General features: G+C 36.6%; 2 protein-coding genes across 3 annotated transcripts; one reads left to right on the forward strand and one right to left on the reverse strand.

The window, feature by feature from the left end:
• The first annotated feature begins 2,396 nt into the window (after positions 1 to 2,396).
• LOC149612653 (uncharacterized) lies at positions 2,397 to 12,825 on the forward strand. The gene is made up of 4 exons (XM_089858202.1): positions 2,397 to 2,677; positions 2,761 to 2,889; positions 4,031 to 4,138; positions 5,223 to 12,825. The coding sequence occupies exons 3-4, from the start codon at positions 4,047 to 4,049 to the stop codon at positions 12,499 to 12,501; spliced, it is 7,371 nt and encodes a 2,456-aa protein (XP_089714328.1). The 5' UTR covers positions 2,397 to 2,677; positions 2,761 to 2,889; positions 4,031 to 4,046; the 3' UTR covers positions 12,502 to 12,825.
• Positions 12,815 to 15,755, reverse strand: LOC149612654 (proline-rich protein 5-like). Of its 2 annotated transcripts, none has more exons than XM_089858208.1 (8): positions 15,583 to 15,755; positions 14,239 to 14,542; positions 14,029 to 14,164; positions 13,904 to 13,961; positions 13,736 to 13,827; positions 13,598 to 13,676; positions 13,288 to 13,518; positions 12,815 to 13,094 (listed from the first exon to the last, which is right to left on the reverse strand). In XM_089858208.1, exons 1-8 carry the CDS (start codon positions 15,608 to 15,610, stop codon positions 12,973 to 12,975), a joined length of 1,050 nt encoding a protein of 349 aa, XP_089714334.1. In that variant the 5' UTR covers positions 15,611 to 15,755; the 3' UTR covers positions 12,815 to 12,972. The 2 variants fall into 2 exon arrangements, with proteins under 2 accessions (XP_089714334.1, XP_089714335.1); XM_089858209.1 differs by lacking the exon at positions 15,583 to 15,755 and adding an exon at positions 14,882 to 15,551.
• Positions 15,756 to 15,798: the final 43 nt, after the last annotated feature.

Genomic DNA, 15,798 nt, shown 5'->3' on the forward strand with positions numbered 1-15,798 from the left:
ATAATTAAATTGGAATTTTGGTTATTTTGATTTTTCTTTGAAAGTACTTGGTAATAATAAATAGTGTTCAAAACGACCCATTTAATAGAGGGGAAAGGCTAAACACGCTTAACTTAATACTAAACAATAAACATTCCCCTATTTTGCTTTATTACCAAATAAACCTCGAACATACCATGAGAAAACAAACAGACCGTCTTAAAGAAGAAACAAAACTTAAAAATTTCGAAATTTTCTATCAACTAAACCTCATACTAAATTCAAATCTACAAGATTACCTTTAAACGCTGCAGACTTATCAGATTCACCCTGTATATCTGCTTGTTTTATTTCTTGGTATTCTTGTTTGAGAAAATACCTGATCAATATGAGAAGACATTGTTTGCAAACCAACAGATGAGATCTTTAATATACTAACGGCAGATTCTAGCTTTAATAGTGTTACGGTTTTACCGAGGTTGCCATTAGGGTTTAAAAGTAAAAAAAGGCTGACGTCTGCGTAGTATATTAGATTGCAATTCCAAGAAATTGCAATTTTAGACTCAATTACTTTCGTATATTGATTGATTCGATCGGATAAGAATATAATGAGATATTGGTTTAACTATATACCTAAGAATTTCCTGGAAATTTCCAGGAAAAATAGGTATTTTTAATTTTTTAACCATATATTGCCAATACTATTAAAATTTTTATTTAATATCATCGTATGAAGTCTAAAACTAACAATTAAAAGCGCAGTTTTGTGAAAATCATAATAAGAATAAATTAAATATTCCATGACTTTCCAGGAGTTCACGGTATATTTTAATCCAATATTACAAAATTATTAACAACATGGCATGAAGTCTAAAATTATCAATTAAACGCGAATTTTTATCAAAATTATTGGAATAAATGAAATATTCCATGAAATTTCCAGGAGTTCAAGGTATATTTTAACTCCTGGACGCGAGGAACTTCTCGTATTTTAACAGCCTTGAACCCCGAAGTTTAAAAATAAAATTAAACCTCTTAAATACCTAACTGTTAATTTCCTCAGTTGATTGCCCAAGGCTTAACAATATAAATCCTCATTGCAAAGTTGCAATTCAACAAAAATATATAACTTTCATTCAAACAGCTGGTGTTCTTCCGAGAGACACCTGGCACCTGAATCTAGCAGAACCTCCCGCGCAATATGGTTAAAACAATGGGCAATTTCATTTTACATCGCGAACTAATCGCCTCCCGCCTCAATCCCATATTAAAAATAATAGCGTTATCAAAGGCAGGGAAAACTTAGCTCGTACCTTCAATCGAAATAGCCCCTTACATAAATATCTATCCTTATTATGAATGACTAAACGCATCAATAAGCAATAGACTTTTATTCCGCTCCACTAAAAATATATAAAAAGAATTTAAAATGTTAGAGCAGACAAAATAAAACAGGCTATGGATAATTGTTATGGGTTAGCGTCAAGTGTAACGTCTGTCCAAATTTCCTATCCACGATTTTCGGTGTTCCCTGGCTTTAAATATTTTTAGGGTTAGTAATTAATTGTAGTTTTAATTATGACCTGAGGAATTTTTAATTAAAATTTCAACTAAAATTAACGAGGCAAGTTTTAAAGACGACTTTTAATTAATTATAGTTTCAAAAGAATTGTAATAAAAGAAGCCCCAATAAATTATACAGAAAAGAATTCCAAAAATTTCACGTATATAAATTTTGGCGCCCACTTTACCTAACGCCATCTATTATAAAACAGTGAAAACTATATGTAATTAACTAATAAAGTAAGCGCTAGATGGTGTCGAATAATTTGCATCGTCCGCTACATCATTTTCAATATTTTTAACCAAGGCTTAAAGCTTATTACCGTATTTTTCATAGTTTTAACTAATTAAACTTAAACTATATGTATGTTATAACTCGAACTAATTATAAAATGTTATAATTATATAATATTCAAAGTTTTTAAGCCAAGACAAGGATGAAATGATAAATAATATTTACCAGAGTCAATGTAAAAGCCGGATTCTTCTAGGTGAACTTTATATGGGAGGGGAGGGTAAAAACCTTGACTCAAAACAGTGACACTACCGCCATCTATGTCGTGACTTTTAAAACAATTTATTCCTTTTTAAGATTAGGCTTAGGTATCGATGCCTTTAAAAACTTCTATTTTCGTAAATAAATTGGTTTTAACTTGAATTTTGATATATTGTGGTTATGTTTTATAATAAATATGTTTTAAAAAAACTGTTTTCGTAATTTTTGGCCACATATTTCCTTCATAACTTATAAAATATCGCTAAACGTAAAGCTCCGAGGAAGGAACGTGCAAAATGTTATCATAAACATACTCGTTCCTTATTGGCTGAGCGGCTAACCCAGGATCAGAGCCACCTATAAGCGGGAGGTCAGAAAATCGCGCAATTCGACGAGAAAGCGCTAAAGTAGTCCATCGATCTCTATAAAGAAACCTTTAAACCGCGCTAATTATAAAATTAATTGAACTAATTTTCGGTTTTAGTTGTGGTTAAAGAACCCTAATTTCCTCTATGAAATTTTCGCGGTAGGTGTAAACATTCTTTAAGTCATTTAAAGCTGTGCAAAGGGACTCAATTTGGTCGCTAAGCCTCGGCCATTGGCTTTATCCCAAAGGCCCTAACCGCTAGGCCTAACGACGTAAGTCTGACGTTTTACATAATGTTTTTATCACTTGAATCATTGCAATACTAATAAGAAAATCATTTATAAATTATTTATAGGATTGTGGACAAATTTGGGACATAACTATGCTGTTATAGTTGTCATAATACAAATAATTTAGCCTAACAAGTAACAATGACTCAGCAATAATTTGTAAGCGACCGCAGCGCCACCATATCCCGTTTGTGGTACGTTAAAACTTTAATTATCTTATTAATAAACTTATGATATCTTGATCTTGATCGTGATCCTAAACACTGAATCAACCAGTATACTCAGCTACATATCCTCTAAACCTGCTGATTTAATAACAATAAAACTAATAAAGTACCATTATAGTAACCTAGTGGTCAACACATGTAAACATGAACAAGGCTTAGCTAGTTTTTTTCAGTCTGCATTAAGCCTAAATCACACTAATTAGGCTTAAGTCGTAATTTACCCTTATGTAGTATAAATATGGGTTTGTGTATAGTGTAGCTTACTCTATGGGCAAGGCTTAGTTAATTTTTAAAACCATGATTACAGCGTGATTACGCAATCATTACGTCATGTAATTAACATTGCATTATAATTACGGATCGTACTTAGGTTAGATGTGACCAAAATTAAGTGTAATTAAGTTCAATGTTGAAATTACGGCAAAATATCGTTTTCACAGCGTGTTCCTTATGCAGTTGAGATTTTTTTTTCCAGTTAACTCCTTAACTAGGGACTCCTAGCGGGGACAGATTTTGGCGCCATTTTTGAAAAGTTGTATCAACCTTTTGAGATAGCGATAGGAAAGGTAGGACCCCGCCTTTGTGAATGTATTAAGATTTCCCGCCTTTCATAGTGCTATCTCAAAAACTTGAAACAATTAACATTATGTCCCGAAATTGGGATTAATTAAAAATTAACAAATTAATAGAATTTAGGCCGACTTAAATGAAATTAAATTTAAACTAAGCTTATATGAGAAAATAAAATACCATGTTGATATAAAAATTACGTTCCCTGACATTATTTCTTTACATAAAATATGTGATAAATGCAAATTAATTAATTTAATTAATGAATTTTTCTAATTAATTTAATTAATGAATTTTTCTAATTAATTTAATTAATGAATTTTTCTAATTAATTTAATTAATGAATTTTTCTAATTAATTTAATTAATGAATTTTTCTAATTAATTTAATTAATGAATTTTTCTAATTAATTTAATTAATGAATTTTTCTAATTAATTTAATTAATGAATTTTTCTAATTAATTTAATTAATGAATTATTCTAATTAATTTAATTAATGAATTTTTCTAATTAATTAATTAATTTATTTAATTAACAGAAAATTGAAATTAATCATGGAGGAAATGCCACTAATTAAAATAAAGCAGGAACCTCCAGATTATGATGAAAATATTACCGATAACGGAGAATATCAAAATACACCAAAGTAATTAATAAATAAATTTTTCAAATTAAAAAACCTTGCCCCCCCCCCAAATTTACCCGCCATAAAAACAAACCCACTTAATAAAACCATAAGTTTATAAGATATATTCCATAAGTCTGTCACTACCTAAAATTGTACTAAGCCTTTGACAGACGTCACTTTAGGAGAATCTATGACGTCACGTTATGACAAGCCTGTGACAAACTTATGGTGAACATATCTTATGAACTTATGATAAAAGTATAAAACCCATCACTAAGATTTTCAATTTGCATGAATTTAAATGCTAGAATAATTTAATTTTAATGATATTTTAAGTTATTATTGTTTTATAATCAACTTCAAAACCCATTATTTAATAATTTTTATAAATTGTTATAAAACATTTTAAGACTTTTTTAGACTTTTAAAGATGACCTCCCACCCCCCCCCCCAAAAAAAACCCCAATAAAACCCGGCGGGCTGGGTTTGTTTTTTAAATAACCCTTTTTATTTTAACCCTGAATAAAGTCCCTCATAATTAAAATTATAATTAATTATTCTAAAACACCCATTTAATTAAAATAATAACTAATTAATCTAAACGAAGTGGCTATATAGGCCCAAATTTTGGGCCTAAATAGTCCCGGTCTATTTAAGCCCAAAATTTGGGCCAAAATAGCCGGTCTCCAAGGTCTTACTATTAAGGCCCAAATTTTGGGCTTAAATAGCCTCTATAATGCAGACAGCTATTTAGGCCCAAAAATGTTAGCCATACAATTTTGGGCGTAAATAGCAACGGCCGCGCGGCGATGACTATTTAGGCCCAAATTTTGTGAAGACAATTTTTGGGCCTAAATAGCAACGGCCGCGCGGCGACGACTATTTAGGCCTAAATTTTGGGCGAAAATAGTACTGATAAAGTAATAGGCTATTTAGGCCCAAAATTTGGGCTTAAATAGCTCACCAAACCATATACACTATTTAAGCCCAAAATTTGGGCCTAAATAGTGTCCCCGGCTATTTAAGCCCAAAAATTGGGCCTAAATAGAAGCAGCCTAATCTAAAACACCCCAATCATATATTTAATTACAATAAAACGCAGCAACCACCACCACGTTGTTGAAGCAGTTCCCACCATGTTACTACAAGTCCAATACATCCAACAAGAACAGAACGTATTCAAAGTATTGGTCCCTCAATCTACCATTAGCCTTAAAGACAACCAACGCTGTTCGTCTCAAACAAACCACCCAAACCACCAAAACCCAAACACGGACAGAAAACCCTCATTTGAAAGCGGAAACGAAATAGGCGGTCTTGATTCCTTACAAGGATTAAAACCGGTTATTTGTCAAATACAAGAAGCCAAAAGCTTCGAAAAACAATTTCAAGATGAATCTCCGGTTTTAACAACATTTTCCAACTTATCAAGTCAATTTAAAACGGTTAAATCGGTTGTTAAATTACCAGTTGGGTTAGATAGTGCTATGGGTGCGACTAAAAAGGTATCTACATCTACATCCACGCAAATTAAACCCCAATTGCAACCGCAACCGCGACAGCAACAACCTTTGAACTCTATTCCAACCCCCGATTCCAAATCTCAAAATAGCCTTGACGCTCAACCGCCAATTTTAACAGCTGAAAAACCAACCGAACTCGCGTCAACAACCACCACAACAACAGCAGCAACAACAAAAAATCCCGGACTCGGTATCGGTATCAGTATCCCTAAACCGTCTCTGTCCCCGCCACCAACTTTGGTCCCAATGAAACCAATTCCTTACCCAACCGCGTTATTAAAAGCCGCCCCTCGACCAGTTAACCCGGTTGTTGAACGTCCATTACCAAGTTTGACCCCTCCTATTGTCCCCCAAGTTATGGAAGACGTTAAACCGAACGTTGAGGAATTAGCCAGACTCTTAAGTTTGGAATCGGCCATTAAACACGACGATATTACGTCATCCGATATGGCGGCCATTAAAAATAATTCCAGGATTATAAGTAGTAGCAGCAGTAGCAGTAGTAGTAGCGAATCGGAGGATGAAACTGATAGCTCGTCATCAAGTTCGTCATCGGATGATGATAATAAAACTCAACTTGGAAATACGTTTTTATCGATGCTTAAAATTAATTGCAAGAAAAAAGGCAATGCCGGCAATACTGAAGATGATAAGACGTTAATCAGGAAACAAATAAGTTCAAACAACTCCTTAGACTCGTCTACGTGTAAGGATGACGTCGAAAATAGACCACCAATGACAACCACGTCCCCAAATGAAAACATATCCCAAAATAAACTAATTAAAACATCACCAAAGTTTAACGAACAACAAAGTCCCCCAAAATCCAGGACTGCAACACCCCAACCTTTTCCCGAGGTACCCTCTGAACACCCTTTAGAAACCACCACCCAATCATCTTCGGAAATACCCGAAACTCCGATGGAGATTGAAGAACCCGAACCTCGTAAAAGACACGACGCCTATCATAATCTAAGACCCCAAAGAGGTCTCCCAATATGGGCGCAATTAAAACGCAATAAACGAAAGGATAAACCACCCCCCGTACCACGTGTACCAAAGGTCAAGGTTCCTAAACCACCACCTAAACCGAGAGCTCCGCGAATTCCGAAACCACCCGCTGAGAAAAAGAAACAACCAAATACGTTGCCAACACCCGTAGTACCTGTACTATCAAACCAGCCGAAATCGCAGCAACCAAGGCCTAAAATAACCGCAACTGCAACTGATCAATGCGCGCGCGTTCTACTAAACGCGAAATCAGACGCGATTAAGTTATCAAATACCAGAATTACTCAGAAAAAACCGTTCCCTCATGTTAATTCCGCAAGTACTTCCGGTGGTACTTCGACCTTATCGCGAGAAGGTAACAACGAGACATCAACGCCATCCGATGACGACCAGGATGAGGATGAAGACAGTAGTTCCAGTAGCAGCAGTGACGAAGACGAGTACTTGGATGAAGTCATGAACTTTCATACCTTAACTGTCTACGATCCCAGAAGAAAACCAACCTTTGAAGAACATTTAAAACCTCCGCCAACTAAAAAGGCACCTGCCAAGAAAAAGGACCCCCCTGTCCGCGATTTCAACTACACAATACGTCACGATGACCCCTTAAGTCCCGAGGAAACATTTCAACGAAATTTCGGTCGTAATTGGGTCGATTTCGATCGTAGTATGTCCGGAAGTAACATTGATGATTCGTCATCATCTAGTTCCTCGAAAAATTCAACTTCCTCCGCTTCAAAGAATACCACCACCACCACCACCACTACTACTACTCCCCCTGCAACTACAACTGCAACTGCAACCACAACCGCAATTCCGCGATTGGACTCGGATACTTTAACGCAATTACTGGATAAACGAAAACCAGTTGAAAAAATTGCGAAAGCTCCTGCGAAAAAATACGAAATTCCGGATAAACCTCCGCCATTGGAGTTACCAACTTGCGAGGAAATTGTAATTACGGCGCCGATTTACGATTATCGTATCGAACGTACGGATGACTTCCTTTTTAGGAATAAAGATAAACCAGTTGATAAACCGCATGAAAAACGTAAAAGACATCGACCCAAACACCACTTCGATAGACGTATCGATAATTTGGTTAAAAGTAGCGAAACTTCCGAAGATACGACCAGTAACGATAGCGCTGGTTTATTCAGCGATAAAAATAAAACAGCAGCTGCTAAAAACGCAATTGCCAGTCCGACAACTAAGTTATCCACGGCGCAAAGTTTATTGCAACTTGCTGAAAGTTTAGCAACTTCGTCCAAAAATAGCAGTGGTTCCTCGAGTAAAGTTAACGCCGCCGCGGCCAAAATAATCGAGGCCAAGAAACCAATTCAACCCAAACGTCCTCCCATCTACGCCCCCAAACCCACGGATCCTAAAGAAACCTCGACGAAACCGAGTGCGACAACCACAAATGATAAAACTGCAACCCCAACCTCAACCACCTCGAATGATAAACCAGGATACCAAAAATTCAAGTTCACAACATCGGAGATCATAAATAAAGATGGAAAACGTGAAGTGACCATCGTAATACCTCAAGATTGTTTTCAAATGAAGGATGGACAGATTGTGGTGCCTAAAGACTTCTTAATGCCTTACTTGTCAAAGGGTGGGCAAGTTAAATTGATGTTTCAAGGGACGCCTAACGCTGATGGTAAGACGCAAACCACGACATCAGCCACTGTTGGGCCAACTGGACCGTCGGCAACGTTTCAAGCAGCGGAAGTCGCGCCTGTTATGAAGCAACCCGTAGTTCCGCCCGCTGTGAAACAACCAGTTGTTGCGCCTATTATGAAGCAACAAGTTGTTGCACCCGCTGTGAAGCAACCAGTTGTTGCGCCCGTTGTGAAGCAACCCATAGTCCCGCCAATTTTGAAACAACCAGTTGTTGCGCCTATTATGAAGCAACAAGTTGTTGCACCCGCTGTGAAGCAACCAGTTGTTGCGCCCGTTGTGAAGCAACCCATAGTCCCGCCAATTTTGAAACAACCCGTAGTTCCGCCAGTTTTGAAGCAACCAGTTGTTGCAACTAAACCCGCTATCTTATCACAACCTGGGACCAAAACTGTTGTTATGACTTCGAAATCTTCAACTGTTAAACCAGTTTATAGTAAAATAGCAAAAACAACCACCCCAGCTGCTGTTGTTACGACCAATACAACTTTGAATACGCTTAAAGTTGCTACTAGCAACATTCCCGGTACACCCGTAACAACGACAATAATGCTGAACAATCCGTCTACCACAAAAATTATAAAAACTCCTAACAACCCTGTTGGTACATCAGTTGCAAATAATGCAATTACCATGCTTGGTCAAAAACCGATACTTCAGTTGTTGCAAGAAGCCTTAAAGACGCAACAAGGGAAACCCGGACAACCGATTAAGTTAATGATACCCAAAAATCAACTTAGTGGCAATGAAGCAATGCAGAATAAGTTGACCAAGGCGTCGCAATTGCTTACAACGATGGCTTCAAATATCGCTAAGGTCCATAAACCAAAACCTAGGAACCCCATTTTAAACTCACCGCCATCTACATCCCGGACTGAACCATTGTTCCCAAATTTACATTTGGACGCTTTTAAACCCAAGATTGTAATGAGAGCTCAACCTGTTGCGCCTACCATCGTCAAAGTACCTTCTAATTCCGCTACAAGTACTTCGCCAACTACTTCTACTACTACTACTACAACATCAACACCCAAAACTGTTCCAGCAAATTCCGCACCAGTTAAAAAATCCCTGGTACTAAACGCCGCCGATTTGGAAAAGTTTTCAAAGAGTCCCACTGGGACAATTACTATTAACAATCCGTCAAATATCGCCGGTCCTTTGATAATGACGTCGAAAGGACAAAGATTTCTGTTGATACCACAAACATCAGCGCCTGGTAAGGGTAAGACTGACGCAAAGGATCCTAAAGTGTCGACTCAATCCGCAGCAGCGGCTGCAAAACCCATTGTGGTACAAGGCCCGAAACCAAACCCACCGCCGACTAACACTAAAACCTCAATTAAGTTTGAAATAAAGAAACCTCCACCACCGAAAGTTCAAGATCAACTTAAAAGCGTTCTCAAATCAAAACCAGAACCCCAACAACAAAAAATTATTTACGTTCAACAACCCCAACCCCAACAAACACAACAACAATTTGTGATTCAACAGCAACAACCCCAACCCCAACAAACACAACAACAATTTGTGATTCAACAGCAACAATCCCAACCCCAACAAACACAACAACAATTTGTGATTCAACAGCAACCACCCCAAGAAATTGTCTACCAACAATTGGTTGATGTTGTTCAAGATACGAAGGTTGAACCAAATCCCCCTGTGACGCAACAAATAATTGAAGATGAATTTGGTAGACAGTACCTTTATGAAGGCGGTGGAGAAGGGCTGTTCTTTAACCCAATTACTCAACAAATGATGTTTGATCCTTCTAATTATAAATTAATTAATCAACCAACGCAAGAAAATGCCTTGCAAGATGGTATGGTTCAGGAGGAAATTGCGCAGCAAGGTTTAATCCAGGAAACGGTGGTGCAAGATGGAATGGTTCATGAAAATATTTTGCAACAATCTATGGAGCAAAATGCTATTGTGCAAGATTCTATGGGACAAAATGAAACGGTGCCAGAATTTATGGGACAAAATGAAACGGTGCAAGAGTCTATTGGTCAAAATGTCACTGCGCAAGACACTACCGTGGAAGAACCAATGGAACAAGGTACCCAACAAGAAACCACGTTACCTAACCCCATGATGCAACTGGGTGGTTTAGCTGTACTTCAAGCAGCGGTAGACCAACAATTGATGGAAGAAGAATTAGCGGAACAGTTGCTGCAAATGAATAATATGGCTACCAATGACGCACCACCGTTTGATCAGCAAGTCATTCACGAAACCGTGGATCATTTGCAAACGCTGGTTGATCAGCCCTTATTTCAAGATAATATCAACACTGTTGAGTCGTCCTCAGATAATCAAGTACTTGAGGAACAGTTGCAACAACAAGAACAACAACAAACGGATGATGAAGTAAAACCTCAAAGTACTAATGAGGAATTGTTGGAGCAAGAAAAATCTCAAGAGGTGCAACCTGGTATTGTTGAAGTCTCTCAAAATGAACAGGTAGAGCAATTGCCTCAACCGCAAGAACAATTTGCAACTGAAGGAATTGAGGAACAAAGTACCTTACTGTTGGGCCAAACACAAAATCAGGAAGAGGCAATTGTCGACCATCATTTATTGCAACTTTATCAAGAACAGGCTGACACGGAACCCTTAATTGATGAACACCAATATATTACCCAGGATCAGGGACTTCCCGAGCAATTACTGCAAGAAGACTCGCAACAGCAAGAAATGAACGAAGAAACCTCAGTCCAAGAGCAACAACTTGCAGAAGAAAATTTTACTCTAGCTCAACCAGACCATGAATTGCTGCAACATCAACAAGATCATACCATTCATGAGGAAGTACAAACTAGTACTGAACAAGTAGTTCAAAATGACCAGGAATTGTTGCAACAAGTTGCAGACAATCAGTCGCTTCAGGAGCAATTGACTTTAGAGCAATCTAATGAAGTACAAGTAGTCACGGATCTACCATTAAACGAAAATGAAACGTTGCAGGGACAAGACACTAATGAATTATTGCAGCAAGAACTACCAGCAGAGGAACCCAAGCTAATGTTAAACCAGGAACAATTATTGCAAGAGCAAGTCAATGAAAACATCTTACACCAACATAATCAACTGACCAATAACAACCAACTCTTGCAGGAGCAAACTAACCAAGAACAGTTATTACAAGAGCACTCTAACCAAGAACTATACCACCAAACTGAGCAAGTCGAACTTGCCGACGAACAACAGGTGCAAAATCAACTTATTCAAGACCCAAACACCCAACAACTGTTGCCGGAACAATTACTTCAACACTTCCAAGAATCTGCAACTGGAATTGAAATTCCGCAAGACCAACTAATGGTCCAAGAAGACTATTTCCAAGGACAAATCGTTGACGAATCAGGCAACGAACAACTATTCTACTTGGACGATGGTACCCAAATAACCGCGGAAATGTACCGACAACTTGTAGGTGACCAATTTATATACCAAGAAGGCCTTATTGACGATGGACACGTCGATACGATACAACTACATGAAAATCTAGTCCAAGAAAGTCTACCACAATATAATATGGCTGCCGTTAGCCATGACATGAAGCTGCAACCGGAAATGGTTCAACAAACGCTGGTACTCGAAAACGAACCCCAATTACCCATGTCCCAGGACATGGCTGTCCAGGATATCCCTCAAATAAACCAAGAAATGGCCGATATTTATAAAGAATTAGAAATACCCATGGAAAACTTGGTGGAAACTCAAACTAATGAACAATCGCAACAAGACCAAATGAATTTCATCAATTCTTTCATACAGGACAATACCCAGATATTGGACAATGGTCAGTTTAATGATATGCTTCAGTTTAATCAATTTGAAATAACTTCTTCGACAACCGAAAACGTAGATATAAAAACTCTTAAGAGAAAATCTAACGATGATAGTGACCAACCACCGGTTAAAAAATCGCTATTAGATGGTTTAATCATCAAAAATCCTAGTAGTGACTCTATAGGCTTCCCATTGGTTAATAATAAACCAATAAGAACTTATTTATCTATAGGTGATGCGGACGTTTCAAGTGAAACTTTAAAAAACCAAGGTACAAAAGACTTTCAACAGTTAATTGGTAGTTTACCCAATGCCTTAGAAAATCAACCATCACCCACTGCTAGTACGAACGTATCATTATGATTACCTTAATTTCTTCTTCTTGAACAACCCCCAAAATTATCCCTTTCATTTTGTTTATTTTTATTTTAAGTTGTGACTCACGATTATTTAAAAGTTATATTGTAAAATAAATTCACTTACCAGTTGTCAACTTTGTGTATATTCCGCTTTAAACCATCAAAATCATCAGTTACCAACAAGAGTTAGGCTTAACGTACCCAAGAAATTGCTAAGCCTAACGTCTTCAAAATTCATTATGTGTATCCAATCCATAAAATCCGTGAAATATCGGCACATTTTTGTATGAAAATTTGATGAATTAAATGTAATAAACTTATTAACAAACGTTATATTTATTATTTTGTTAAAAATTAAACTTAAAAACTTAAATATTCTTTTGTTAAACGGGAGAAAACGCGAGCTTACGCAGACCGAACTTTCAGGAGGAAGTTGAAATGGCCAAACCGGAAGTAAGTGAACTTTTGTTTTAACCTATCGGGCGAAACTAGAAGCTTGCTGTTTTCTAATTGCCATTAAAAATAAGTCGTTCAAATTCTCTAATTGTCTGGGTTGAACGCTAAGAGGTCTGGAAACTCTTCTACATAGCGTTAAATCTATGAAAATACGGTAAAAATATTTGAAATACGCAGATATTAGCAGTAGGTGGGAATTCTCAAGCTTATGTTCAGCGCGGCGCCGCGGCCGCAAGAAATTTGGCGGGAATTTAAAAATGGTGTTAGACATAAGTCAAAGGCTGCCGAGGCTTATCAAAATAGTGGTTAAAACATAAGAGAATTATAAATTTACCTGTAGATTTTTTCCTAGCGACCATACTAGGTTCAGAAGAAACTATAACAGGTTCAGGACCACCCTGGTATAAACCATTGAACCCCATATATGGTATGATAACCATAGCAACAAGTTGCTCAAATAAAAGTTTATTCTTATTGGGCGGAAATACGTCATTAACGTTCTGTAAGACCAATAGCATATGCTTTATGGAAGGATTAACAGCGGATTGAATATTGGTCAATGCAACTGTAACCATGGAAACCATATAATAATTAGGCTTATCATTTTAAAAAAGCAAAGGCTTAGGTAGAAATGGCTTAATTACCATCTAATTTAACTTTTAAGGCAACAACATCTCGGAATGCAAGTAACGCCGTAGCTCTAATAGCTTGGGCCCTTTTGGTCTAAGATTAGTTTAATATTAAATTTAATTAAATCTAATTAAAAACAAATTAAGTCTTACTTTAACTGGGTACATTATAGCTTCCATATAGGGTAAAATTTTAGTAAAAAACGTATCCCAAGTTTCACCTAACACTTTTAAAAGTTTTTCGCCTAAAACCGTATTAATTTAAATTTAATTCAATTCAATTAAAGTTAATTAATTAATTAATTAAAATTAAAAACAAACCGTTATGTTTCTTGACCTCTTCCCTAAGTATAATCATACCTTTAGTTAAAAGCTCTTGCTACAACAAAAAATAAATAAAATTAATTACTTAAACATTTAATTATGTTTAATTTAATCTTACATACTTTATAATAATCGTAAAGAAACGGTCCTGTTTTGGACTCCAATAATTTCCTAATATTCTTATGCAAAATTGTTAATTCCCCTGGCGCTAATGACGGCTCAGAATGTCGAAACAAATCCAAAATACATCTTTGCAAACTTAAGTTAAAACCCAAAACACTTATCCTCAGCGCCAGTACTTAACGGGGACAAGTAAGTACTTATTTACATACTTATTCCAATCTTCCCCACGTCCCGCAGCTCGTACCTGTTGATAATTACTGGTCACTGGTAATGTCTGGGCGTGTGACACTTGTCTACAAGGTGATGTCCTTCCGGGTGATCTTCTTGACCTTGAGGCGTCGAGATCAACTTCACTGTTCTCTGGCACCCTTTGTAACGTATGACTGTTTCGAAGGTAAGATGGTCCGCCGCCAGTGGACACACTCAAACTTTGTACTAAACCTAAATTCGGGTATATTTGAGCCGAGCTTATGCTGGGTGGTAAGAACGGTTTCTTCCAAGCTGCCATTTTCTCTAAAAATAAATAAATATACCACAAGACAACTGCTTCAGTTCTGTGTGGACGTCTTTACTGTATATTTTAATATAAACACAATTATCAGGGGTTCATGATGTACTTGTTACTTCAACTTATAATCGAAAATAAGATAAGATAAACAATATCAATTCTACTCAAGGTTAACTAACACACACTATGTTTATAGTGTGAGTATTGTATAGCGTAGTGTTTGCAGAATAAACCATTTCGTAATGAATTATATCAGGAATACATACAGCTACTAAGAATCATTGCGTCCCATGTTAATTTCTATGAATTCGGGTTTGGTGGGTATAACGGGCTTGAGAACTTACCATCCCTCCGTCACGCGCCTCATAATTCTCTTGTTTCATTGGTTGGGTAGCAGCGCAAGGTGCAACAGGCGCAGCGAGATAGATTATTTTAGTTCGCCAGGTTGAAATTCGTCATACGTAATGATTACTCTAGCTAGCTCCTCCCACAATATCCGCCTAGATACGTTGAGGGAAAATGAATGGCTACACAGTGATTCCTAGTACGACTTTATGTATTCCGCGTTATAGATACATTCTCATTGTTACCAATAATGAAAATTACTGGGTAATTACTAGGTACAGGTGTGAATGACTTGCCTGAATGAACTGACGCTTCAAAAATGGAGTTCGCGATGTTAATTAGGACCAAGTGAAAATTTCCGACTGACGTTATGAACCGTATAATTCGTATTATGGATAAATAATCTTTTTTTTTTTTTAATAAATTATCTTTAAGTGAATAAAGATAAGATAATGAAGAAAAACGTTCTTGAGACAAGAGCTTAAGTTGGTTTATCCTTGCATGATTTTAAAGGGAAAGGCCAATTGACAGTGAGTAGCGTTTTATAAAGGTCAACTGGGGTCAGCCCGAAATTTATTGAAATATTCAGCTCAAAGAAATATTAATAAAGTTATTGAATTACAGAATTATCTTAAATGAAATATTTCTTCTTAAAAAAATTTCTTAATTTTATTTTAAATATTAAAATTTAATTACTTACGTTTGAATAACTTCTTAACTGAATTCATCTCTTAGTCCTCAAGTTCAAACTCCGAGAAAAAACGAAGTGTTTCATTTGAAATCAGGAGAAATAAATTCAAGTTCAGAAACCAAGGAAAAACTGATTTTGAAGACTTGTATTTCAACTCATCCGTTTTAAAACCTCTGAAAATCGGTCTGACAAACCGCCTACACAATAGGCCTAGCAGTTAAACAA

The sequence above is a fragment of the Phalangium opilio genome, unplaced genomic scaffold, assembly GCF_054372755.1.
Source record: "Phalangium opilio isolate 3A_F unplaced genomic scaffold, DU_Popi_V2 ptg000232l_1, whole genome shotgun sequence".
In the NCBI taxonomy this organism is placed as follows: Eukaryota; Metazoa; Arthropoda; class Arachnida; order Opiliones; family Phalangiidae; genus Phalangium; species Phalangium opilio.